The sequence below is a fragment of the Lactuca saligna genome, chromosome 6 (genome assembly GCF_052625555.1).
Source record: "Lactuca saligna cultivar CGN05327 chromosome 6, ASM5262555v1, whole genome shotgun sequence".
NCBI lineage: Eukaryota > Viridiplantae > Streptophyta > Magnoliopsida > Asterales > Asteraceae > Lactuca > Lactuca saligna.
In genome coordinates this window covers 182,543,482-182,570,395 of record NC_136422.1, presented here as the reverse complement: position 1 = coordinate 182,570,395, position 26,914 = coordinate 182,543,482, and the positions used below count along the sequence as shown (strand labels likewise).

Sequence of the window (26,914 nt, the reverse complement as noted above, 5' to 3'; positions counted from 1 at the left end):
TTTTAAAGGAATTTTTATTTTTTTAATTTAAATATGAAAACCAACCAAACATTTTAGTTGACACTGCGAATGGGTCTTATGGGCGAATGGTCTATTGGGCAACAAGTGTGCGCTAAGGGAAACGAACAAAATTAACTGTGAATAATTTAACCTATAAAATATTTTATTTTTCTAATAAATTAAATACCAACAAAGTATGAACACAATGGCAGAAATGAATATTCTAGTTTTTAAAAATTTTAATAGGGGATCAAGAGAGCTAGAATGAGCAGGGCATGGTAGTTGACAATTCACGAGGTTGCTGCAGGATAAGCTTCTTTTTTTCTCTGCCATAAATCTTCAATAAATGCTCAACAGTCAATTTAGTTCATCCCCGTCGTCTCCACAGACCACAGTTGCCTATTTTAGAAATTCCCATTCCCATCATATCTACCTACCTCTTTCCATCACCCTACCGAACGATTATGGAAACTACTCAGGTAGAACATCGATGGGAGGACCAAGAATATGACGAATTGGAGGAGAGTTTGATTGATAGAAGAAAGAATCTGAAACAGACGCCAATTTTCACGACCATCAATGATGATTTCAGCAGCAACAATGGTGCTTCAGTTGGTTTCTCGAATGGTGAAGATCAAGAAAAAGAAGAAGAAGAAGTCAAAGATTTAAGTCAACAAAATGGCATAAAGGTTGATGAAGATGATATAGAGAAAGAGAAACTACAGACCTCGGAATATCTTGTTTATTATGACGCAGATAAAGGTAAAAATGTGAAGATCTGGTAGCACAGTAGATATTTGAAGTTGTTTTTTTAATTCAAGATGCAGAAAATGGACTATAACAAATTCACTTTTGACTGTAATCTTATATACCCTTGAAGACCCACCTTTTTGTCTCCCATGTTTTTTTCTTTATAACAAGACCCTACCTTTCTCTTTCTTCATATTCGGGTTCTTCAGTGTTAAGGTGATTCTAGGGTTTCTTTTCTCTGAAATTCATCTCTCTTCATTCCTTGATAAGTTTAATTGATTTCTGGGTATTGGATTATAGTCTGAACATCTTTTTCTATATCCTATTTAGTAGTGACCGGATTAAGTAATATAATTATACAACTTTAATGTTATTTATAACTCTGTAAGTGGAATTGATGTTGTAAAGATTAGGCATTCCATCCAGCCTCTCACCTATCTAGCTTTCAATTCGCTAAAAGCAAAAGGTAACCCACATGTTTAATGGAGATTCTTCTTTTAGATAATTAAGAAATTGCATCTTTTCTTTTTTTCCTTTTTCTTTGACTGAAGGAATATGGAAATGTCGAATCTGCTCCTGGGATTATGAGGGTAACACTTGTGTCACCAATCATAATCAGAGAATCTGTTTGTTTCATGAAACCAAAGGTATACACCCCTCAATTCACGACAAAGGTCTGAAAGTTGCCATCTTTACAAACAAAAGTTTCCATAGTAAATTGGGAAGATTCGTTAGCAATTTAGCATAGTTGTTGTGTTAATGGACGTATATAAAGATTTTAGAATAAGATAGTAAATTAAAAATAAGTCTAATTTGTTGTATATTTTCAGATGCTGGGTTGCGTCTTCAATCATCAAAAGGGGAAGCAAATGGTGTTGATTCAACTTTTCATGGGAAAATCCCCATGAAAGACAACATCAATATAACAATACATAATCAAGAAAACGACTTCAATATAAGAATACACAATCAAGAAAACGGGAATGGCCTGGACTTTGTTATCAACAACCAAATTGGTGAACATGAAAAGCAAAATAACTTATCGGATAACAGCCTTCATCCATCAGAAATATCATTTGAAGAAGTTGACAAAACAGAAAGCAGCGAAATTGAAGTGATCAAAGATGTTGAGGATGAATTTGATGTGGAGACAGTGATAAAGAAGCAAGAAACACATGATTTATTCTGTCCAAATTGCAATTCTTGTATCACAAAAAGAGTTATTCTTCGTAAAAGGAAACGGAGAATCCCGGTTCCTGGTGATATTGCAAAGCGTAACAAGCCCGAAACTTCAAATCCTTCAGAAGTGAATCTTGTTTCTGATGATATTCAACCCCTGATATCTAATGAAGATGATCATGAGAGGGATCCAGATGTATTCAGATGTTTGTCGTGTTTCAGCATTTTTATGCCTACAGGTTTGAATGTTGAAGAAATTATCGTTAAAATTGGAGTTTATTTTCATGATTTCATAATGCTTGTTTGATGTTGTAGGGAATGGATTTAAGTTGTTTGGTAATAAAAGCAACCGAGAAAACAATCAAACTTCTCATAAGGAAGTGGCTGTGAAGGAAAGCTGGTTTTCTAGAATTTTTGCATCAAAGAAGGTGGAGCAATTAAACAACCAAGGTAAATTACACTCAAATGATATGCAAATTTTTTGTTCTACCCAAAAAAAAAAGATGGATTTTGATTAATGTTAATCTCAAAAAGGTGTGGTCTCTGTCTCTGTTCCATCTTCTAACCTTGAGTGAGCTCTCACTATTGTAGGTTCATCAACTACCACAATTGTTAAAATGGATATGGAAAATGGTCAAGTTCAATCAGCTACTGTTACTGTTAATCAGCAACAACAATACTCGAATCCCATAGATTCAGACATTCCTACTCCAAGTAGTGTTGTTAATGGAGATGAGAATGCACTTCCTTCACCACAAGGATTCGATACTATTAAACAACCGACTGCTGATGAATCAGATAATAATGTAAAAGAGAGCAACGGTAAGCAAATTTGTTCATTCATTTGATTTTTGTAAAGTCCCACATCCCATCCACCTCTATATCTGTTGGAGTCTACCCTTTCTCCATCATAAGGGTTTTTTATGAGAGAAAATCAAAGACTCCACATTTAAGGTGGAACAATTACACTGACATGACAAGTAGTTGTACTACTGTGTTGTGTTTAGACTTTTGACGATTGATGCTAATGGAACAAGAACTGCAATTTGTTTCCTACCAAAAAATGCCTAAACATGAATTTTGTAAGATCACATACCACCAATGGTAACATGGATATGGAAAAAGATCAAATCAACTCAGCTACTCCAAGTGTTAATAGAGATTACAATGCATCTTCAGCACAAGGATCTAATACATTTAAACAACCAATTGCTGATGAATCAGATAATAATGTTATAGAGAGCAACGGTAAGCAAATTTGTTCATATATATATAGAAAATTTACAAAAAAGAGGAAATTAAACTTTTCAAATTGATTAGAATTATTTTTGTTTCCCTGCAATTTTTTCCCTACAACAGATTCCCAATTAGCAGACAACACAGATGGCGATCAGCTAGTTACATCTTACCATACAGAGTTCAACAGCCAAAGTGATTACCCTGGAATGTTTGTAGTGAAGCCACCACTCAATCATGCGGAACCTGAACAAGATTTTGTTTTTTCACATCATCCTGATGGATTAACGCTTCATGTTCCTCCAAACATCGGATCTTTAATCATCGACAATTCACAAATGAACCAAGTGCTTGATGTCACCATTCAAAACAACAGTCCAGGTAATTATTAACCAAATCAATCATATGATGATTTTTTGTCTCAAATCGATGTAAAATTGTCATTGTTTTAGATCTTGAAATCGGGAGTCGTGCTGTGGAGCAAGGTGGTGAAACGGCGGCAACAAGTGGTCGGAGTTTGGACATTGTTAAAAGCATTGTCTACGGTGGGCTTTTAGAAGTAATCGCAAGTCTAAGTGTTGTGGCTTCTGCAGTTGGTGCTGATGCTTCCACATGTAAGCAAAGCGAAAAAGCAAGCAATGCATTTCCTGTTTCCTGTTTGGAATTATCAATTACTTTATATATTGTTTATTGTTGCTTGCAATGCAGTGAATGTGTTGGCATTGGGATTGGCCAACATATTTGGCGGATTGCTGGTGATTAGTCATGATGTAAGTAATAATAAGTTGCTCGCATATTAGTGTGTGTGTTATTTTGCTGTGATGCTGTTTGTTAATTTACAAATTACAATTACAATTACAGCTTTGGGACCTGAAAAACGAAGGCAGAGGATCTTCTCCTTCAGAAGAGGATCGATACCAGCAACTTTTGGGGCGAAGAGTGGATTTCCCGCTTCACGTGTTGGTTTCTCTGTTATCGTACCTTGTATTTGGGTTCCTTCCACCGGTTGTATACGGGTTCTCATTCCGTGAGAGCAACGACAAAGATTTCAAGCTTCTGACGGTGGCTGCCGCTTCGATTGTGTGCATCATGATACTGGCGGCCGGAAAAGCGTATGTGCAGAGCCTCAACAGGTCTTATATCAAGACTATTTCCTACTACATGGCGTTTGGGTTTGCGGTGTCGGGTGTTTCTTATTTGTTTGGTGGGTTGATTATGGAGTTGTTGGATACGATCGGTTTATTCCCACCGGCTTCGGGTCCAGTTTTGAACCCGAGTTTTCCTTTTCATGGAGCGGGTGCAGACCCGACCCTACTTGCAACGTATTAGTCAATATTCTGGAAGGGAGTGGGAGGGATTTTTATGATTTTCTAGTTTTGACTTTGAGTTATAGCTTGGAACTAGGTGAATTTTGTTGCTCTCTATTTTGTGCCTGAGGTTTGAGGTTTTGCATTGCACATCATTTAAATGTGTGTAAGTTTTTAAAAGTAATAAACTCATAAAATGACACATCTAAATAAAAAAAATATGCTACCTAATAATTTTGTTATAATAGGTGCTTTTTCTTTAAAGTAACTTTTTGATTAGGAACTTTATGTGAAAATAAACAGTTTTAAGGATGGTATTCTCAAACAAAAGAAAATTTTTTTTCTTTAATTTCAGGTTTTCTTAAAAGCTCTAAAAAAAAGGTGTTGTCAAACATGGCCTTCATGTTACCATTTATGTCTTAACTAATAAGTTTAACTCAGGTTTACATTGAAGTAGAGGTAACCTATTATTATACCATAAAATTTTGAATTTCAACTACTTGATAGTTGATATACCTTGTTCTTTTGCAGTTTTGTTGTTGTTATGCAAGATAGGATATGACAAACTTATTACAGTATTTGGAATGTATTTTACTAGAACTTCAATCGCTTTCAATTTGGTTTGTGTTTGTGTAAAATACTTGAATGCACTTCCATCGTCACCATAAAAAACAAAATAGCCCTAGAAAGCTTTCCCAGTATAACAACACAAAACCATAAGTGGAATTCGATTAAACCAAAACAGGAATAGGAAGTAAAGGTCACCACAAAACTTGATAAAATTGAAGTTTCAAGTGAAATTATTGAATAAAGATTTGACCCATGAAAAGTCAAGTCAAAATCAGTATCTTTTTAACACATCAAGATGAATGAATTATGGTGATGTTGAGGTAGGTAGCTAAAGCTAACTAGCTGAATTTCCTTCCTGTCAACTCCTCTGCTTCATATAATATGTGATTTATAAGTCCTCTTGCTGCACTGCAAAATGCAAATACACAAAAATCAAAAAAGTTTCTTCTAAAACTGACACAAGTCTAACACCAAAACAATCAAATATAAAACTATACATAGTTTATAAATTGAAATTTTAGTCTAGATCATCAAAGAAAAAGGACTTGTGTAAATATTTGCTAATCATAAGGAGAGCATAATTAGGGTGAAATATGGAATACATTTTGTCATTATAAAACCTTCGTGTTGTAACTATTAATGAATTTAACACACACCTCTCTGTAGTCTATACATATAGTATCTTTGTAATTTATGTTAATATGAGAATATTACATAAAAAATAAAATTAGTGTGTTTTCTGTTTGAATATGTTGAAATTTTTCAGCCATCATGTTTGATCTTTTTGTCTGTTAAATGAATACTCCTTTTTACTTGACATTGCCTCTAGAACAAAGGGTAAAAATGGTGATTTAGATTCATCAAGTCCAAAAAAGAAATGGTCTTTATTCATACAACACTACACAGAACACATTTATCCATACAGCACTTGATTGGAAATTTAAGAAACAGGCCCTCAATCTGTAACTTCCTGGAAAACTTTAATACTAAGTATATATTTTTTTTAAATACTCGGTTGCTTGTGGAAAGTATATAAGCCCCAAAGACCAAAGAAAAAAAAAAAGCAATTCGTAAGGATTGATGAGTTCTCAACCTAAATACTTTATATATTTGAACATGTGCATAAAGATATGTCTAAAAAAAAAAAAAAACTTACTCATCTTTGAGCTTTTGAATCCTCTCTGGGTCTGTTTCATGCATGTGCTTTCTGAATTGCTGCCTCACCATTTGAACAACAAGCTCCGTGTTATGTTGCTACAGTTTCAAGGGAATGGAGTACATGATCAAACTTCAACACATGAAAAAAAAATGTTTGAAAACCTATCACACACATACCTTATGACCAACGTACTTTGCTCTACGTAGACATTCACGATATAGCTGTAAATCAGAAAAATAAATAAATACTATCAGAATCTATGATATAACAGTGTGTGTGTGTGTGTGTGAGAGAGAGAGAGAGAGAGTAACCCTAATGGCATTGTTGGCAAGTTCAGGAGGTAGTGCTGTTTGAAGAGAAGGCATTTTGTTATAAAATCTCTTCCAACTGGAGCTGTTGATTTCAACATGATCAAAGCATAAAGTATAAGTTAATCACATTATTAAGAAAGAGAACAATGTGAGTAACCCTAATCACATTATACACACTCGATCTGAAATTGAAAACATTCTACCCGATTAACAAACCCTCCCGATTAGAAATAAAGAAACAATAATAAACAACTAAATAACTGATTAAAAGCAATCAACAAATACCAACAGATTTCGAAAAATTTGCAAAAATACCTAAAATTTTGAAATCCCTTTACCGGGCAAAGGCCAGAGCTGGGGGAGTGAGGGCTGTTTGGCAGGAGATCTGAATCAGTTAGAGGATCTAAATGAAAACATATTGTTTGGTTACACATCTTAATGGTTGTGCTAAATGATAAAAATGACCATTTTACCCTTATGAACGAACTATTTTCTGTTGTATAAAATATTCAAATCAACTGGCTGAATAATTACAAAAAAATACAGTATAAAACATCATACAAAATTACCATCCTTTCGATAATCTTTTCATCTTTTGACCAAAAATCACATAATAAAATTTCTATTGCAAAATTACACAGATTACCATCCAACAATTCGTATGACAATTCTCATATCATTGATAAGATCATATGACACTAATGAAAAAGTAATTGAATTACATTTTCCAGCTATTATATTAGGCTAGCCAATAAAAAGGAATGAAGACAAATAGATGTGCAAGGTCAAAGAGGTCCAACTTCAATATCAATACCAATGCTAACTATGTACATAGAATCAAAACTAAAATCAACACCAGTACTAGTTGCATTGTATGTGATAGTTTAGTCGAGTACAACATTGAGCAAAAAGGCTTCAATTATCACCATCAGTTTTCAGCATATAAACAAAACCAGAAAAAACGATTTCAAAATCGATTTTCAGCAGAAAATGAAAAAATCGATTGCACTTAAACATATTCAAATCAAAACTCGATTTCACGCCTGTCAAATCAAAAGCACTCCGCATAAACAACACCATAAAAGTCAATTTCACCATATGCTATCGACATGTTCTTGATTATAAAAAATTGTCACTTAATATCTGGATGTTATCAACAGATGTTATCTACACAGAAATAAGACTGTCTTCAACAAAATAAGCCACATCCACTTTTCGACAGACAAAAAAGAACCAGGGTAACAAAATAACAAGATCCAATACAGTAGGTTCGAAGTGTTGGTAACCCCGTTGTTGGAAACATAGTCGACTAAAAGAACAGAAGAGGAAATCGAAAAAATCTAAAACAATGGTCGAATCCAGAAGAGGAATTTCAAAAAATACCTTACCTGAGACGAAGAGGAAGATTGCTGCCGAAATCGATAGTTGCAATCCCAGTTGCCGGAGTCGATGCTCGATCGTTGCTGACTTGCTTCAATGGTTCGATCGTTGTTGACTTGCTTCAATGATTCGATCTTTGGCTCATGGCTGCTTCAGTCGTCAGTAAACGAAGGCTAAAGGGGGGCTAGGGCTTTTTAGAACACAAAACACAATGAAAGAAATGCGGTGAAGCAACTGGGAAGGGTGGGAACGACCCTATTCTTTTGGATTTGTATTTTTTTTTTTTTTAAAATGAAATATATATTCCATTAATAATAATATTTTAATGTTGCGATGCGATTCGGTTAATTTGCGGTTTTTTTAAGATATAACCGCATTGCACCGAAAAATTGCGGTTTTTTTATTTTCTAAAACCGTACCATCGGTGATATGTTCGGTTTCAGTTTTTCGGTTATTTTGCAGTTATTCGGTTTGCGGTTCGGTTTTTGCTCACCCCTAATTCTTGGGTTATCTTTTTCCTCAAAAGTATTAATATTTTGTTCGTTTCTATAGTGTCATTCAACCACGCACAAATGAGTAATACTTTTTGTTCGCTAAAGATTTGCATGGTCATCTGTTTCTATATATTTGAATTTGGAGGTTTATACCTTGGTGTAATTGTCTAATTTTTACAATGTGACTTTTTGGGTCCGAAATGTTGATCATTCGTTATGGTCTCGATTCAATTGTGTTTCCATGCAACAAGACATGAGTATCTTATTTTCAAGTCAATACGGATTGTTGGTGTTCCGTTTACCCTTCTTGCAATACTCTATATAATTAAGAATAACGCTAACCTACAAGAAGAAAAACATATTGCCTATATAGTGATCTCCGAATGAAAATGAATACAATCACTCTAAAAAAATCTTAATATTGCAAAGAATGCCCCCCCCCTCCCCACACACACACATACACACACACACACACATATATATATATATATATGTGTGTGTGTGTGTGAGAGAGAGAGAGAGAGAGATTCTAATGTGGGATGACTTTTATGTGATGAGATCATATTTAGAATATGTAGAAATTTGCTATATTTTAAGAATAAATATGTTGCTTTATAATAAATGTGCTATAACTTATTTACTAAATAATAATTATCTTACATTAATCTATAAACGATGGCTAGATAATGAACTATTATATTACATCACATAATAAAGCTTGATAATGGTTGATAATGGTTTTTAGGCTAGCTTTGTCCTCCTAGGTATTAACGTTTTGTTCATCTTTGTTGTGCCGTTCAATCATGCATAAATAAGTAAAACAAATTGTTCGCTAAAGGTGTAACACTCGGTTATTTCAACTAAATTTTCATCCTTATTTAAAAGCTTAAGTGTTTGGGAGTTTGGTCCTACATAGGACGTAAGGTAATGTCCTATACAACGCGTATGAGGGAATCATATTACGAGGATTAAATGATCTATGCGGGACATAGATCAAGTTACACAGCACGTAGTTGCCCATGACCGAAACCCTGATCTTGGACATTTAAGCTCTATTTAAGGGTTCTAACTCCCTTGAGGCCTTTCAATCATCAGCCTCCACCTCCTAAACGACCCTTTTGAAACCTTAATCCCCTTTTTGAGAGTTTTGAGCATTGAGTGTGTTTTGTGTTTACTTGTGAAGGAAGAATAAGATTATGGAACCACTTAGGAGCTCAACCCCAACTTAGATCCAGAAGTTTCATCCCCTCAACCATCTCCAGAAGGTGTAAAGTTCCTATCTTGATGAGTTTTTATGTTAGATCTAGCTATGCTTAGGATTTCATGCATTTATCCCCATATTCATAGTGTATATGAGTAAGTGTTGCTCCAGACCATTAAAGTGTCATTTCTAAACGTTTTTAGGGTTGCTAAATCATAAAAATGAGAGCTCGAACACTCTCATCCTCCCATGCATGAGATTTTGAGCAATTGAAGGCTTATTTGACATAGGGTTTATGTAACATCCGGGTTCTCAGGTATCTTATTTTGTGCATTTATATTGAGTTTTAGAGAGGGACTCGGCGAGTATGCGCTCAGACTCGCCGAGTAGGATTGTGCATGGTCGGACTGATTTAATGGCGGACTCGGCGAGTCCACGCTGTTTAATGAAACCTTAATTCTCCGGGGCCTGAGCCCTATTTAAGGACCTTTTAGCCACCATTTGTGGCTATCAAACCCATGAGAAACCCTAGAGAGCATAGAGAATGCTTGTAGTGCAAGAGGATGGTTATTTCATCATTCTAAGTGTGATTTTTGCAAGAAAGAAGGAAGGAGTACAAACAAGGAAGGTTGAGGAGCTCATATTTATCATCTATTCATCAGATGAGGCTACTATAGGTACTAATATGTGCTTAAACTCGTGTATTTGGTGTTCTAGTTGAATCTAGAGTTTCCTTGTGCATTCTTTGGATTGGATTCGAAGTATGCGAGGTCCCAATGTGGGGTTCTTCTTAGATCTGGACCTTAAGAGGTCCAGAGAGTCCCATTCACATTGCTTTTTGCTACCCCATTAGAGATATGGCCCTAGGTTGCCATTTTAGGGGTTATTTCACCCAAATAAGCTTTTTGGTCATTGCATGAGTGTAAAGGTCAGACCTTTACGTGATTATAGTGGTTGGTAAGGCTAGATCTATGGACTGGAGGAACAAATTTGACCTCATGAGGTCATTTGAGTTTGAGCATGGCATGAACTCACCGAGTCCAAGAACAGACTCGACGAGTAGGATAGTTTTCCCCCATGAATCACACAGTTGGTGACTCGCTGAGTTGGGGAAGTGACTCGGTGAGTCATTCGGGATTTTGAGGACTCGAGTTCATGACTGAACTCGTCGAGTCACAATTGTGCCCTCAACGAGTCTGATCAAAGGGTTGACCGTTGACTTTTGTTGACTTTTAGGGTTTGGTCAACAATTGGACCTGGGAACTGTTTGAAGGGTAAAATGGCCTTTTAGCTTTCTTATAGGACGTGTGAGGATTTAGTTTAGTCTGGAGAGTTGTTATTAATTGAGATGATCGTTTATGTGTTTAGGCAGAGGCTAGATCAGTGTTACGCAAGCGAGATATTACCGAGACATCCGAGGTGTGTCTTCTCACTATACTTTACCTTGCGTAGGTAACAGAGTTATGTGATATAGTACCTTGTATACTATCTATGTGATGTGTTGCACTACATTATTTTTATGTGATTTATGCTGTGAGTATATTAGAGTTAGGACCGGAAGGTCCACAGAGTTAGGGCCGAAGGTCCTACCAGAGCTATAGCCTTAAGTGGCTAATATGTGCTATATGTGGTATGTTGGGGAACTCACTAAGCTTCGTGCTTACATTGTTCGTGTTATGTGTTTCAAGTACTAGTAAGGATCGCGGGAAGGCGCCGGCATGATCAATACACACACGCGGAGCTTATTTATATGTTTTGATCTTGGGATTTTGACTTATGTGGAATATAAGAAACCATGTGTTTTATAATATTGTGAATAAAATTGTTCTTTAAAATGTGAAAATTTGTTTGAAATTTTTCGGTGTTACAGTTTGGATAAATGCGCTTTGTATGCAAGCAAATTGATAAAGTCGGAGACTTTATCCATTAAGACGTCCATCTGGTTTATATCTGGAAGTTTGGTGGTTTAACTTTCTATATTAAGCACTTAATGAGAAAGGTGATCAACAACGTACTACACATGGCTTAGTTTTGGTTACACAACTTATTTTTTTAACATGAAAGATCTTACTGTTTGTTTTTGTTGAGCTTTTGGTCTTTCTCTTACTTAAAAAACTATTTTCTTTTGATTTTTTAATTTATTGTCCCTACTGTTTGTTTTTGTTACGCGTTTGGTCATTATTTTATTTAAAAAACTATTTTTCCCTTGATTTTTTAATTTATTTAAATAAACACACCCTCAACCCACCTCCTCACCTTACCTTATTTACACCCCTACTTTTCCTAATCTAAATAATAGTTTTTTTTAGGTAAGATAGGGACCAAACGTATAATAAAAATAAACATTAATAACCAAACGCGTAATAAAAACAAACATTAAAAACTTTCCAATTAAAAAAAATAAACTAGGGACCTAACGTACAAATTACTCCAAACCATAGTAGCAAGTGGAATTTACTTTTTAAGTAAATTATCCGTAACATATTCCCTGAAACCAACTAGTTTCTTTTCCGGTTTTTGTTTTGCGTTTTAATACTAGAGTGTATGTACACAACAAATTTTCTATTATTAAAATTATCGAATTTCTTTTTATAACTTGACCCAAGACACTCGGGCCCAAATCGTCCTAATCCAACCCAAGTTTTTTTCTTTTTCGTTTAAATAACACAAAACCCTAAATCCACCCTACCTGCCATCGGACATAACTTTTGCGATAGAGTGAGAGAGAGGAGGAAGAAGGAAAACGCAGCCATGGTAATGAATCTCTATTTCGCAATTGATCTGTGAGTCTTTGGAGTTACTTGTTAAAACGTCGTGGATTGTCTTTGATTGAAGCTTGTAAACATAACGTAATGATTCGAGTAGATTGGAATTGTTAAAATTAGCGACATTTTATTTCAGTCCTATGTATCTGTGATCTTTAGGAAAGTTTTCCTTTTGTGAATTATAGATGAAGTGAAATATAGTAGCTATATGTGATTTTAGGCACATATTCGTTAGATTATATCGTAAAAATGTTTTGGTCTCGACATACATTACATACGCGAGGCAGCTAATTGGTTGAATATAGATATTTTGTGTATCTAGGATATCTTTGCATCATCTTCTAAATTTACTTCATGTCATTGCATTTATAATAAGAACACAAACAGGTGATCAGTCTATGGGTTCGGGTAAATTGGTCTCTTTTAGGGAACTAATGTAGTTGTTCATCCTTTAACAGATACCCCTTGAAAAGGAATTATTCGTTATTAATTAATATCTGATTGTGGTGTTTTGTTTGATTTTGATAGTCTAAAAGAAAGGTTCGGGAACCAAAGGAAGAAAATGTCACTCTTGGACCTGCTACTCGTGAAGGAGAGCTTGTATTTGGTGTAGCACACATCTTTGCATCCTTCAATGACACCTTCATTGTAATAAGCAATGGTTTATATGATTTCTTTGTTTTCAAGATTAGTATTTGTATGGATGTATAATGTGTCTATTCTTTTTGTGTGTTTTGCAGCATGTGACTGATATCTCTGGAAGGGAAACCATGGTGCGGATTACAGGTATCATCATCATCATCATCATCATCATCATCATCATCATCATCATCAATTTCTAGCTGCAAATAATATTTTTTACTTATTTTGTATATGTATACCAGGTGGGATGAAGGTGAAGGCTGACAGGGATGAGTCGTCACCCTATGCAGCTATGCTTGCAGCACAGGATGTCTCCCAAAGATGCAAGGTTTATTTTCTTTTTTCAGTTCTTTAAATCAAGAATTGCAAAATGCTTAAAAGGTTTTTTGGTTGATTTATGATTTATAGGAACTTGGCATAAATGCTCTTCACATAAAGTTGAGGGCAACTGGAGGTAACAAGACAAAGACACCTGGCCCAGGTGCCCAATCTGCCCTCAGAGCTCTTGCTCGTTCTGGCATGAAGATTGGTCGCATAGGTAAATAAATATATTCCAAATTAAATTATGTTTTGGCGGATGGAACGGAATCTGAGATTACATTCCATGTTTTTTCTTTTCTGTGATTGCAGAGGATGTGACTCCAATTCCTACAGATAGTACACGTAGAAAGGGTGGAAGAAGGGGAAGGAGGTTGTGATGTGATGTGGGTATATGCAGCAGCTGTGTATTCAAATGGGTTTATGTTGGGCCAAGTTTTGTTTTTTGGGTTAACATTTAGTTTGTTGAATTTTGGTAGACATGTTTTGTTGTTATACTCTTTTTGTGCTGTATTGGAGTTTAAGATGTTTTTATTACTTCAAATATTTTAGTTTCATCCCCTAATTTTTGGCGCTTAAAAACTTTTTAGAACGGTATTCAGACTAAACCTTCATACATATGTTTTGGTAGTTAAGAAAAACTTAATACTGAGTCTCACTTTTTGAAATATGTATTCTTTGGAGTAAATTATAGAAATGGTTTGTCAAAACTGACATATTACTCATAAAACCGTTGATTTTATGCTTTTCTCCATTGACGTGGCAATTGAGTTGTGTTGTGTCGAAACCTTAAACAGGTTGAAAGTGTTTGACCCTAATCTGATCTGTTTAATTAATCGTGTTAATGTGTTTATTTTCATGTCGAGTTTGTGTTGGGTTTTGTATGAGGAAAAAATTATAGTTGAAAGACTAAACCTGTTGAAATAGTCGGAGTTGGGTAGGCGGAAAGATTAGGAAATGGGGAGGCAAAAGACGAGATTATGGGAGAGAACGAAAAAATTTAAAATGAAGTATTGATTTAGACTGCTAAGTCATTTACACTTATAAAACGATTAAATTCAAAAGTTTTCTTTTACTTATGGTTTTGGTTTTGGATCCTTTTACTTTATTTAAAATTTTTAAAAAACTTGCATATAAATAAACGAATCGTTTTCAAATTGAAATTCTCAACTCTACCATTATCAGTTTAGTTTTCGTATCGTGTAAACCTGTTTATTTAAACTGGTTGAAATATCTTACTTAACCTGTTTATTTTGTGTTAAGTTTCGTATCGTGTCAGTTTTTACCACATCTATTTCTCCAAACTTCAATGCTTTTTCTCAATTGCATGTTAGAGACTTTGGGTCCAAGCTTTTTTTTTTTTTTTTTTTTTTTTTTAAAGGTATTTAAGATTGCAAGTTTTGTTGAATTTTCATAGGTGATAGATTAGGTATTTGGTTGAATGCTCATGTTTTGGTATTTTGACAAAAATGCGGGTTTTCTTATTTAAATAAATAATTTTATCAGATTTTAGATTTTTTTTTCATGTTTTCTGCTTTTGTTTTTAGATTTATGTTCAAGTAGAGTTCTATTTTTACTTGATTTGTGTTTTCTCAATGGTTAATGGTGACGATGGTCATATGATGGTAGTGATGCTGTGATGGTGGTGGCGAAGAGGATCATTGATGGTGTTTAAGTATATCCCGAATAATAATATTAAAAAATTCTGAGGAAAATAATAATAATAAATAGGGTTATTGACATGAAGGCACAATGAAGTTTTTTGTTTGGTTTTAAAATGCCCTTAAAGTAAATTTCGTATCTTTGACCCCATTAAAGTGTGTAAAATTACATGACATTTTAGCAGTGGCGGAACCCTAGGGGCCTAGAGGGGCCATGGCCTCTTCGTTTTTCTGCTAGTATTAGCTTTGCAACATTCAAGTGTGTCTCTTAAAAATTATACAACTCTTGCCCAACAAAAAAACAAGAAACAAACGATTATGCCTGGAAAAGGGGAAGGTTTGTGCTTTTTCAGGGTAAGAAGGGGTAGAGAAAATGCCTCGAGCCAATATTCGAGTACCAGACGCTACAACGCTGAAGTAACCGATGCCATACTCCCAGGAAAAGCTCGAACGACCTTCAACAAAAGGTTACATGTACCCAAAACCGACACAGATGGGTAGGTAGAGAATACCTAGGCGCGCGAGACAACTCTCTAAGGGACTCGACAAAATAGCCCCGTAATTTCGGGAGAAGGGGTACCTCCTCACAAAGGGGGTCGTAGTGACCAGGCCTGAACAACTATTTACCAAAAACACAAGTCTCCAAGTGATAAAATAACAACACATCAAATTTAGGTAGAAATAGGTCCGGTCACATAAAACAATACAAATAAACTTATAAAAAGTCTAAAAATATATACTTTAGATATCAAATTCAAGAAACCCTAGTAATCATCCGCAGCTACTAATGTCCCCGATCACCTCTAACGAGTGGCTTACTGGTCCTCAGCTTTCAGTCAGCCATGTCTTTCTCTCACAATCTTCGAGTCCCCGCTACTTGTTGTCACGCCACTGCCCGAAACCAGCTTGTGTCATTCTCTTTGTATGTATTACAATAAATTTCTCTCATCTTTTCCTTTTTTTTTTTTTTCTTACCTTGACTTTTTTCTTTCTCTTTTTATTTGAACAAAAAAATAATATATTATAGAAGTGTTAATATGAAATGACATTGTGAATATCAAGAAAACTCTTAGCTGTAATGTGATAACGTGTTGTTATTGCTATGAATACCTTTTCTGATATGTTACATATAAAAATTAGCACCTTGTGTTTTGTTTTTTTGTTTTTTTTTTACATTTACATTTACCTTCCCTTTTTGTTTTAATCGATCCTTAGGAGTCAATTGTAATGATTGTGTTATATAACTTATAACTTAATCAATTTATTGATATCATTTATAACTTTTAGTTTAATTTTATTTAATATATTTATAGTAAATTGTTTTTATAATATGATTCATATTAAACATTTTAATCATCACTATTCCAAGTTAAAATTTGGTTTTTTGATTGGTAAATCTATCAATATTTATTCAAGGATGTATTTTTTCCTTTAAATCAATGATGTATTTTTCGTCAAAACGACTAATCGTTCCAACTGTGTTTATTATTAATCCAACCTCCTTGGTTTCAATGCTCGTGTTCCACCCTTGTATTTTAGTAGAAGCAAAACGGTCACACGGTCATTAACTAGAAACTATCTCTCCCAGTAGACTCCCACAAACGACATTTAGATGTAAAGGTCACACGACATCCAATTCCAGTTTGTTAGTGTTGCTGTCATCGGTGTGCTTATCCCATAATTGTTGAAAACTATACATATAGAAAATTGTATATGATAATAATGAAGAATGGATCACATATTAACTTAAGCGATTGAAAACTATACACAGAGAAAATTTTATATGATAATGATGGAGAATGGATCGCATATTAACATAAGGGAAAACTTAGAATGACCTAATTGTAATATTTTGTATTTTCTATTTTTCAACCTATCTAGAATTATATCAAGGCTAGCATAAATAGAATAGTCATACAAGTAGTGGAGTAGGGAGTATTTTACATTTTTTTAGTCCATAACAATTACTTGGGCATGATGTTGTATCTTTGGAGAGCCTTTCTAATTAGGACAAAGAGAACAACTTCTATTTGATCTAAAAAGTCTTATATTCAACTTGTTGATTTCATTTTATCAAAGAATGATGTGAGAAACCTTCGGACAACATCATCTTCGTCGCCGTCATCATTGAAGACGGCAAATATTATCCTCCCAGCTAAAGCAGCTTAGTTTTGATACATATGCAAGATTATCACCGTGCTGGAAGCCATTTGTCCTTCCTTCCTTCTAAGGCCGAACGATATCATAACGGGAAATGGGTGAGGGAAACTTCCCTCACTCTGGAACACCATCCCTTGGGTGAGGGAAGTGAACCGTGGGAAAAAGGTGGGGGGGAGGGGGTGCTGCACTCTCTCTCTCTCTCTCTCTCTCTCTCTTCATGCTATTGGATAATTTTTTTTCTTCCTTTTTTTTTTAATCTTTTTTAATATTTATAAAATTATATACCTACTAAAAAATATATAAAATATATCAAAATTCATAGTCATTAATTACTTACACAATTATTATAATATATATGTATGAAATATATTTTATAAAAAAATAAAAAAATAGTGAAGGGGGCTTTCCACCCATTCCTTGGGATTTAGGTGAGGGAAAAAAAAAGTGAGAAAAAAGGTGGTGTGGCCCACAAAAAATGATGGAAACATCCCTCTCATACCCTCCGGTCTAAGGTATATTACTTCATATTCATAAAATTATATTTATTACTTTTTACAATCTATTTAATAAATACTTTTTTTAACTACAAGTGTTTGGTAAATATATTCTTTTTACTTTCCTAAGTTAAACAACTCAAGTAAAAAATTGCAATATTTTAACCCATGTTCCTAGGCGTCCTTCACAAAAGAATATGTGAAATGTGAGATAATAATCATAAAAGTCGAGAACAATAACATAATCTATCAAATAAATATTAATATTATAAAGTTGAACCCGTAGAATGAACAAAGATCACACAGACTTTTGAGTGATATGTTAAACAACTATGTTTTTAATGGCGTTGTTTCTTTTTGACGCAAGTTTTTATTGGGCTTTTATGTTATAATATTGAGGTGAGCAAAATCGATCTCGCAAGTTTTTTCATTTTGATGCAAGTTTTTATTGGGCTTTTATGTTATAATATTGGGCTTTTATCAAACTCACAATAATTCAAAATTTTCTACAGATAACACATCTTTCATTTAAAGTATTAAAGGCGAAAACAAAACACACAATTTCGTAAAACAACCTCACAAACACCATCCTATATATATTTTTTTATCTCTCTCTCTCTCACACACACACACACACACACACACATATATATATATATATATATATATATATATATATATATATATATATATATATATATATATATATATATATATATATATATATATATTTCAAGAGATACCTTGTTTATATTTTATCGATTCAAATCATGAAGGACAAAAAAAGAAAATAAAAGTCTAAAAAATTTCATGTTCAAATGTGATCCATCATTGAAAAAGATACACTATTAACCTTTTGTCCAAATGAAATCATATAACCAAGTTTGTACTTGATTTTTTTTTTCAAAAAGCAAAAATACAAGAATCAAATACGTGCATTTTTATTATCGAATTGATTATACATTTCATTGTGATTGTTGTTTATTTAAGCAAATAGAAACAAATTTGTTATTCGATCAAAAAGAAAAAAAGAACGACCTAATTTCTAAAATTATAAGAAAATAAGGAACATAATAAGTTACAATAGCTCTATAAACCGACAATCACATTCAATTGCATTAACCAAATACAATTTATACTTGTTTTAAACCGTATAAAAACATTTAATTGATTTTCAGACTTCACAACTCTATTTATACCTCAAACAAAACTAGAAGATCATCACAATTTACAAAACACAATATCATCATGGCCTTTTCTCTTGATATCTCATATATTCATGTTCTATTTCTTGCGTTTTTAACCATTTTTTTTCCACTTCCCACTAAAGGAGACCTAATCGATGATGTTTGTGCCCAAATGCCAGATAATAAACCTCTTTGTTTAGACACATTAAGAGCTGACCCACGTTCTAATACACAAAATTTTCAAGTTTTAGCACAGATTTCATTTGATGCAGCCATGAAAGATGCCAGTGGTTTGCCACCATTTGTCGAGTCGCTGCAAATCTCAGTGAGGGACTCAGGAGTGAAAGAAAGGATTTCAGGGTGTGTGAGAAACGCTGAGAATGCTTTGGGGAGTATTACACAAGCAAAGCAATTTTTGGAGTCAAGACGTTATGGTATTGCATATGAGAATGCCCGTTTGGCTAACAACACATTGTCTATATGTGGACATACTTTTTTAACACCACCGGCTATTGAGCCACTTGAATTAAAACAAGCCTTCGATAGGTCGGAGGCTCTTATTTCTATTTTTATGGTTGTTACCAGGCATATGTTTTGATTACTACTATTTGATATATATATATATATATATATATATATATATATATATATATATATATATATATATATATATATATATATATATAAAATGTAATAAATAGTTGAAGCAAATTGTTATAATGAAATTTGTTGAATATCATGCATACATAAAGAATCTGTTAATTTGTTACATGGAAAATGTATCACATGCATAATAGATTAATAGATGCAGTTGTAGTAACAGAACGTTCTATTCACATAATTAAGTAAGCAAATTCAAAGCTAAACATTTGACTAATAAATATATAGTCGATCACATATATCACTATATATGCCTAAACCCATTACTTGCTACTCGATGTTGCATTTGCATGACATACATAAAACTACTTTCTACATACTTTCTTGTCATTCTTTCTGGAAAACATCTTTTATGGGGTACATCTATAGAATATTATTGACCTCTCAAAAAATCGGAAGTACGATCAATGCTGTAATAATAGATAGAAATGAGAGTGGGAGGCTACAATACACAAATAAGTGGAATTAATGCATTGCTATTTCTTGCATTTAGCCCCTGAAAACATGCTTGTTTCTTATTTTAATTACTTTTTTCTTATGAATGCAGTAACGTTTGTATACTTTTATGTAATATATATATATATATATATATATATATATATATATATATATATATATATATATATATATATATATATATATATATATATATGTGTGTGTGCTAAACAATATCTTCCATCAGGTTGCTTCACCCTTCAAGGTGAAGGAATACACAGTTCATGATGAAATAGGAAATGTGTTTCTTTACGTTGTGATGATACATAATTAATAGAAACTAAATTTATCAAAGGCTAAAGAAAGATAATATATAATATTATAACAACCAACTTACCAAAAGGCTATAAAAGAAAGGCTGTAAAAAGATGATATAGCAACTAAATTACCACATGCTATTAAAAAGAAGATTTTTCATCGTCTATTGCAATGTCATCTAAATACAAACAAATTATCACTGCTAGAATTGGGTAAAATATTAGAAGTACATTGACCTAATAATAATAGTAATATTAATAAAAGTAAAATGCTATAATTGGAATGATATTTCATAATTATCTATTTCTGTTTTTTATGTTCTGACGGTGTGTGTGTGTGTGTTTATGTTCAACTTGTTATGCTTATGGGGACAAAAGTACAACATGCATGTACGTTGTTTGCTGCTTTGTCACTAGAGAGTGCTGGAAATACGGGTTTTATTGCTGAAAGAAGGTTAATGCCTCGAGAAGCCATAACTAAACTATTGCTGAAGTTAATCCTTTCTTTTCCAGATTAGTGTAGTTTTATAGATGCATTTCCTTTAGTTACCATCGAGCATTATATTATATTTGGGGCGAAATGCAAGAAATAACAATTTATTTGATTAACTTTCATAAAACAAAATTACAAGAAATACATTCATTTACTATTCATTTTCTTGTGATTGTTGTTTATTTTAGCAAATTGAAATTAATTTCCTATTCGATCAAAGTAAAAAAAAAAAAAAAAAAAAAAAAAAAAAAAGAAGGGTATACATAGTTACTAAGGCTATGGGGAATATACGACCCTCACTTTTTAAATGCCACCAAAAACTCCCATAGTATAAAAAAGGATAAGAAAATATGGCGCACAATAAGTTACAATATCTCTACACATTCAATTGCATTAATCATAAATATTTATAAACATTAATTAACGTTAATTAAAATATTTAATTGACTTCCATATGTTCACCCTTTGCAATCATACTTATACCACCCAATTCACAAACAAAACAAGAAAAGCATCAAAACAATATCATCATGGCCTTTTCTCTTGAAATCTCATATATGCATATTCTATTTCTTGCATTTTTAACCACTTCCTTTCCATTTCCCACTAAGGGAGACTTAATCGATGACATTTGTACCGAAATTCCAGATGAAAAATCTCTTTGTCTGGACACTTTAAGAACCGATCCACGTTCTACAACACAAAATCTTGAAGTTTTAGCACAGATTTCAATTGATGCGGCTATCAAAGATGCCAAGGGTTTGCCTTCATTGGTTAAGTCAGTAGTAAACAAAGTGAGTGATCCAGAAGTGAAAGCTAGGGTTTCAGGGTGTGTGATAGATGCTGAGATTGCTTTGGCCAACCTTATACATGTGAAGCAACTTCTGGACTCAAAATTTTATGTGGCTGCCAATGAGAATGCTCGTGCGGCCAACGATCAATTGTCTGTTTGTGAAAATAGTTTTCAGCTACAACCACCCGCTATTGAACCGGTTGAATTAACACAAGCCACAAATTTGTTGGAGGCTCTTGTTTCTATTTTAATTATTGTTACAAATCATATGCTTTGATCTTATTGTTTATAGCAAATAGTTGAAATAAATTGTTATATATGATTCAATGTCACAAATGAATCAAGAATATTTAAAATCATTTGATTGTGGAGTTTGTTACAGGGGAGATCTTTAGTATGGACGGACAAGAGAGAATGAGTCTTTGTCCCATGCACTTCTACTTATATTGGATGTTGTCCAATTGACATGTATTTTTTTTTCCTTTTTACTCCATATGTAAAGTGACTAAATAAGTAATAATGTCTATTTGGATAAAATGATGTATTCTTAAAACCAAATTTTACAATCAATTGTCATGTAAAAAGAGCTAGAGAGAAAAAAAAAAAAAAAAAAACTGCTAATGTCTGATTTCTAACATGTATAATGACAATGATGCTAATAAGCCCAAAAGCTATGAGACCATAGGATTTTGAAAAACCTGTGGAGAGTTTGGTATTCATATTTACCAATGTATATCTAAAACCTTGCAGTCGAAAGATATCTTACCCTGTTAATGAGCTTTTTACATACTTGACATATCTATTCTTCTCCTAAAGTGTACCGCATTTTCTTGTGAATAATTATAAACATTGTTTATCCAGACAACATTTTATCCAAAAGGAGTTTTATAAATGAAAAATATGAAAATTAAACAATACCAATGTGAAATCACTTAATGGCTTCTTTTTCATATACTACATTAATGTCAAAATTATCCGATGTTACGATGGAACTCCATACCCGTGCTTGCACATCAACCCTAACACCCTATGTAATTTACGTTTATACCCTTCATCTTCCTCTTGCTCGGAATAAGCCTTATACAATATAACAAAAGTCCTTTTAGAGCAACCATAATTAAACCTCTCCATCTCAACAAGAACCTCCTCCATTTCCTCTATCCGCTTATGTGAAGCAAACATCCACAGTAACCCATGGAAGAGCGAGCGGCAGATTCTCCACCCCGAATCCCCGGCCCGTTTCACAAACCTCGCCAGCTTGTCAACCGCGTTATTCCGTATATAAGTCGCTGCGATAGTCTGCATGATTTTGACCGCGTTCACACTTGTGTTACGGTCAAACGCCTCGTCTATTGACCGATCCATTTGGTCAACCAAATCCTCTTGTGCATAAACCCGTATAATCAAAACATTCAACCATGGTCTGTATTCGTTTTCCGGAATCATCTTCATAAGCTCCTCGATTCTTTTGACTCGATTCCTATTACTGCAAATGCTTTTGCAGTATGCACATATCATAGCTCGTATCAAAGGAATATGTTTTTCCCGAATGTGTGGGCCCCCGATCATATTATACATCTCTTCCATTTTCTCCAAATTACCCGAATGTGCATACCCACGGAGCATTAGCAAGCGGGTTTCGAGATCGGGTCGGATCGATCCGGTTTCCATCATTCGGTATGTATTCTCCATACTTTCCCACATCCATGCGGTTAGATAACCCGCGATCAGATTATTATATGTGGTCAAAGTAGGGGCAATATTGGAATCTTTCATTTCTTGGAACACGGCCTCCATTTGATCTATGAGAACTCGATACCCAAAAATGGATATGAGCATGTTGAATGTGGCTGATGTGGGATGACAATTCGTATCTTGCTTTAAATCGTGATAAACTGATTGGCATTTTTCACTTAGGCCATTCCACATGTAAACACCCATGAGGGCGTTGTAAGTAGAGGTGGTTTTGATCCGTTTTGTTGTAGCTTCTGCGAAAATTTCAAGGGCAAGATCGACATTTTTCATTCTGCCTGCTATTTTGATGCCTTTTGCATACTCTTCTGAAGACATGGGTCTATCTTCTCGTTCCCTTCTCCAATTAAAAACCTGAGGATTTATGCAACAAACTTATACATTTTTTTTTATCAATTTATGCAAAAAATATGGTAAAATGACGCATAAACTGGTAGCAATACACTTTGCAAAATGTATCCAGTTATAGCAATTAATTAGGTAGAATTTATAAAGTACAATGCTGTAATTGGAAGAAATGAAAGTGAAATGGTGTAATAAACCAATCAATGGAGGTAGTTTGCTATTTATTGCATTGAACCCTGTAGGGAATAATCTATCTGCTGCTGATCACCACCATAGTTAACTGTTGCAGCTGGAATTCAATTCAATTCAATTCTAGGTGGCATGAAGAATAGCACATATGTAACTGATTATAATTGTATGACACCATGTAAAAATGAACTTCATTTTGAAATACTTTTTCGAATGTCTCATTTCATCAGGTTCACCAAGTCTGATGTGAAGGACAAACAGATTAAGATGGCAATATCAGCTGCATTTGTAAGTGTACAAGTTGGTTAACTTATTAATAGTTAATAGTATGTAACAATTGTAACTTGTAAAACATTTGGGCTTTCAGAAAGAATGTTCAATTTCATTTGGGCAGATTGGTTGGATTTTATTGGAAATGTGTGCAGTTTTTACCATTTGTATTTGTAGATAGAATCTTCTTATGATTCTTAATGCAAAATATTTACTTTAAAAAGGCACATCAAACACCCCGTTGAACAATCAAATTTGACATATATTTTTCTGAACTAATTTGGGTATTATATTAGGAATTCCATTAGCTTAGTAATTCCATCAGGCACAATTAGATTATCTATCATTTGTCAATAAATTGGCATAGAAAAACCATTAGCTTGAACTAGTTTATACATTAAATCCCTAAAAATTAGACGGAAAAAAAAAAAAAAAAATCAATTACCTTCATAGCCAAATGAGGATTAGACTCCAATAACCTGAGAAGCTCAAGCAAAGCAGCTCCATTAGAATACATGGTGAATAACTTCCACCCCTTAACTTCCAACAAATTTTCAAATGAATTTTCATCTTTCACATTCTTCATCAATTCATCTCGGAATACAGACACTTTTTCAATCAATTCTTCTTTAGCTCGCACCTCAGCGTAAGCCCATTTATCAGCAAACTGTCCATACAAATCTGACATGGTTTTGGAAGATAAAGAGTGGGATTCTCCCGTACAAAACCATCGGGTCGACGTGGGTATTGTAGTTTGATTCGTTAGGGATTTGGGTACAGAAAATCTACGGTGGCAACACAACAGCTCCAATTTTGCTGCTGTAATCTCAGATATTCTAAATACCCTCTTCATGTTTACATAGCAGAGGCTTATTTGAGCTGGGGGAGTGTGGGCTGTTTGGCAGGAGATCTGAATCAGTTAGAGGATCTAAATGAAAACATATTGTTTGGTTACACATCTTAATGGTTGTGTTAAATGAAAAAAAAAAAAATTATGAACGAACTATTTTCTGTTGTATAAAATATTCAAATCAACTTGCTGAATAATTACAAAAAAATACAGTATAAAACATCATACAAAATTACCATCCTTTCGATAATCTTTTCATCTTTTGACCAAAAATCACATAAATAATAACACTGTACTTTGAAAATAACCAGTGATAGCTCATAAAACAATATCTATTGCAAAATTACACAAACTACCATCCAACAATTTGTATGACAATTCTCATATCATTGATAAGATCATATGACACTAATGAAAAAGTAATTGAACTACATTTTCCAGCTATTATATTAGGCAAGCCAATAAAAAGGAATGAAGATCATATAAAATATCAATACCAATGCTAATTATGTACATAGAATCAAAACAAAAATCAACACCAGTACTAGTTGCATTGTATGTGATAGTTTAGTCGAGTACAACATTGAGCAAAAGGCTTCAATTATCACCATCAGTTTTTAGCATATAAACAAAACCAGAAAAAACGATTTTCAGCAGAACATGAAAAAATCGATTGCACTTAAACATATTCAAATCAAAACTCGATTTCACGCCTGTCAAATCAAAAGCACTCAGCATAAAGTGGATTTCAGCAGAAAGAATCGAATCAGAAGCACTCAACATACCAGTTCGAAGGAGGCGGTGGAGGAGGAGAGAGGTGGACTTTTAGAGCACCGGAGGAGGTGTTGTCTAAATGTATGAAGTGAAAAGGGGGCGCCGATGTTTAGGGTAAATGGGCAAAACGGGAAGTTTCATTCACACCCCCAATTCGGTATGAAAGCTGCAACCAATCGGTCTGCGATCTGAATCTTTTCGATTCAGACCTTTGCCTTTTAATTATAAAAACAGATTTTCTTGGAGGTTTTATGTCATTAGACATGATTAAATTTTTACTTATTTTGAGAAAATAACAATTATTGTTGTGAAAATATCCCACTAAACTATTGAGAATAATTAATCCGCCAAAAAACAAAATCAATCAATTTTTATTCCATGTGAACTAAACTATCGTTTAACAGTGGAAAAAGAGATGCTATATTTTTAGAATCTGTCTACAAAAACTTTAAGACATCTTAGCCTTACATACCATTAACCTCCTTTGAATTTCAATAAATATTTGGGTAATTTCATATGCTATCGACATGTTCTTGATTATAAAAAATTGTCACTTAATATCTGGATGTTATCAACAGATGTTATCTACACACAAATAAGACTGTCTTCCACAAAATAAGCCACATCCACTTTTCGACAGACAAAAAAGAACCAGGGTAACAAAATAACAACATCCAATACAGTAGGTTCGAAGTGTTGGTAACCCCGTTGTTGGAAACATAGTCGACTAAAAGAACAGAAGAGGAAATCGAAAAAATCTAAAACAATGGTCGAATCCAGAAGAGGAATTTCAAAAAATACCTTACCTGAGACGAAGAGGAAGATTGCTGCCGAAATCGATAGTTGCAATCCCAGTTGCCGGAGTCGATGCTCGATCGTTGCTGACTTGCTTCAATGGTTCGATCGTTGTTGACTTGCTTCAATGATTCGATCTTTGGCTCATGGCTGCTTCAGTCGCCAGTAAACGAAGGCTAAAGGGGGGCTAGGGCTTTTTAGAACACAAAACACAATGAAAGAAGGGATAATGACTTTGAAATCGTAACGAAGTTTCGAGTTTTGTCACATTTAGTCACTAAATTTTTTTTCGTTATCTATTTGTCATTGAACTATTGAAAATGTTCACATTTTACCCATTTTACCCTTATGACCGGATGTGAACAGTTTCAATAGTTCAATGACAAATAGATAACGAAAAAAAGTTTAGTGATTAAATATGAACAAA

At 33.8% G+C, this 26,914-nt stretch overlaps 6 protein-coding genes across 18 annotated transcripts; 4 read left to right on the top strand and 2 right to left on the bottom strand.

Moving 5' to 3' along the window:
• Positions 1–222: 222 nt before the first annotated feature.
• Positions 223–4,627, top strand: LOC145001091 (membrane protein of ER body-like protein). Of its 4 annotated transcripts, none has more exons than XM_078960421.1 (9): positions 223–762; positions 1,581–2,168; positions 2,245–2,379; positions 2,521–2,751; positions 3,109–3,177; positions 3,289–3,546; positions 3,618–3,779; positions 3,874–3,935; positions 4,027–4,627. In XM_078960421.1, the coding sequence occupies exons 1-9, from the start codon at positions 465–467 to the stop codon at positions 4,492–4,494; spliced, it is 2,271 nt and encodes a 756-aa protein (XP_078816547.1). In that variant the 5' UTR covers positions 223–464; the 3' UTR covers positions 4,495–4,627. The 4 variants fall into 4 exon arrangements, with proteins under 4 accessions (XP_078816547.1, XP_078816546.1, XP_078816549.1 ...); XM_078960420.1 differs by having other exon boundaries at positions 3,055–3,177; XM_078960423.1 differs by lacking the exon at positions 223–762 and adding an exon at positions 901–966 and having other exon boundaries at positions 3,055–3,177.
• A 546-nt stretch (positions 4,628–5,173) lies between these two features.
• Positions 5,174–8,136, bottom strand: EMB2786 (COMPLEX 1 LYR-like protein). Of its 6 annotated transcripts, none has more exons than XM_078960428.1 (6): positions 7,896–8,136; positions 6,828–6,881; positions 6,513–6,594; positions 6,378–6,422; positions 6,199–6,296; positions 5,174–5,450 (listed from the first exon to the last, which is right to left on the bottom strand). In XM_078960428.1, exons 3-6 carry the CDS (start codon positions 6,564–6,566, stop codon positions 5,381–5,383), a joined length of 267 nt encoding a protein of 88 aa, XP_078816554.1. In that variant the 5' UTR covers positions 6,567–6,594; positions 6,828–6,881; positions 7,896–8,136; the 3' UTR covers positions 5,174–5,380. The 6 variants fall into 6 exon arrangements, with proteins under 6 accessions (XP_078816554.1, XP_078816553.1, XP_078816555.1 ...); XM_078960427.1 differs by having other exon boundaries at positions 6,828–6,915; positions 7,901–8,136; XM_078960429.1 differs by having other exon boundaries at positions 6,828–6,897; positions 7,901–8,136.
• A 4,091-nt stretch (positions 8,137–12,227) lies between these two features.
• LOC145000695 (small ribosomal subunit protein uS11x) lies at positions 12,228–13,877 on the top strand. Its single transcript, XM_078959956.1, has 6 exons — positions 12,228–12,341; positions 12,881–13,000; positions 13,093–13,138; positions 13,237–13,322; positions 13,403–13,532; positions 13,625–13,877. Exons 1-6 carry the CDS (start codon positions 12,339–12,341, stop codon positions 13,690–13,692), a joined length of 453 nt encoding a protein of 150 aa, XP_078816082.1. The 5' UTR covers positions 12,228–12,338; the 3' UTR covers positions 13,693–13,877.
• Positions 13,878–18,875: 4,998 nt separating this feature from the next.
• LOC145003166 (pectinesterase inhibitor-like) lies at positions 18,876–19,412 on the top strand. Its single transcript, XM_078962299.1, has one exon. It carries the CDS (start codon positions 18,876–18,878, stop codon positions 19,410–19,412), a length of 537 nt encoding a protein of 178 aa, XP_078818425.1.
• Positions 19,413–21,249: 1,837 nt separating this feature from the next.
• Positions 21,250–21,789, top strand: LOC145003165 (pectinesterase inhibitor-like). The gene has a single exon (XM_078962298.1). It carries the CDS (start codon positions 21,250–21,252, stop codon positions 21,787–21,789), a length of 540 nt encoding a protein of 179 aa, XP_078818424.1.
• A 590-nt stretch (positions 21,790–22,379) lies between these two features.
• Positions 22,380–26,705, bottom strand: LOC145000337 (Tetratricopeptide repeat (TPR)-like superfamily protein). 5 transcript variants are annotated; one of them, XM_078959543.1, is made up of 3 exons: positions 26,494–26,705; positions 24,514–24,996; positions 22,380–23,618 (listed from the first exon to the last, which is right to left on the bottom strand). In XM_078959543.1, the coding sequence occupies exons 2-3, from the start codon at positions 24,919–24,921 to the stop codon at positions 22,494–22,496; spliced, it is 1,533 nt and encodes a 510-aa protein (XP_078815669.1). In that variant the 5' UTR covers positions 24,922–24,996; positions 26,494–26,705; the 3' UTR covers positions 22,380–22,493. The 5 variants fall into 5 exon arrangements, with proteins under 5 accessions (XP_078815669.1, XP_078815666.1, XP_078815667.1 ...); XM_078959540.1 differs by having other exon boundaries at positions 24,514–24,962; XM_078959541.1 differs by having other exon boundaries at positions 26,499–26,705.
• Between the last annotated feature and the right edge of the window lie 209 nt (positions 26,706–26,914).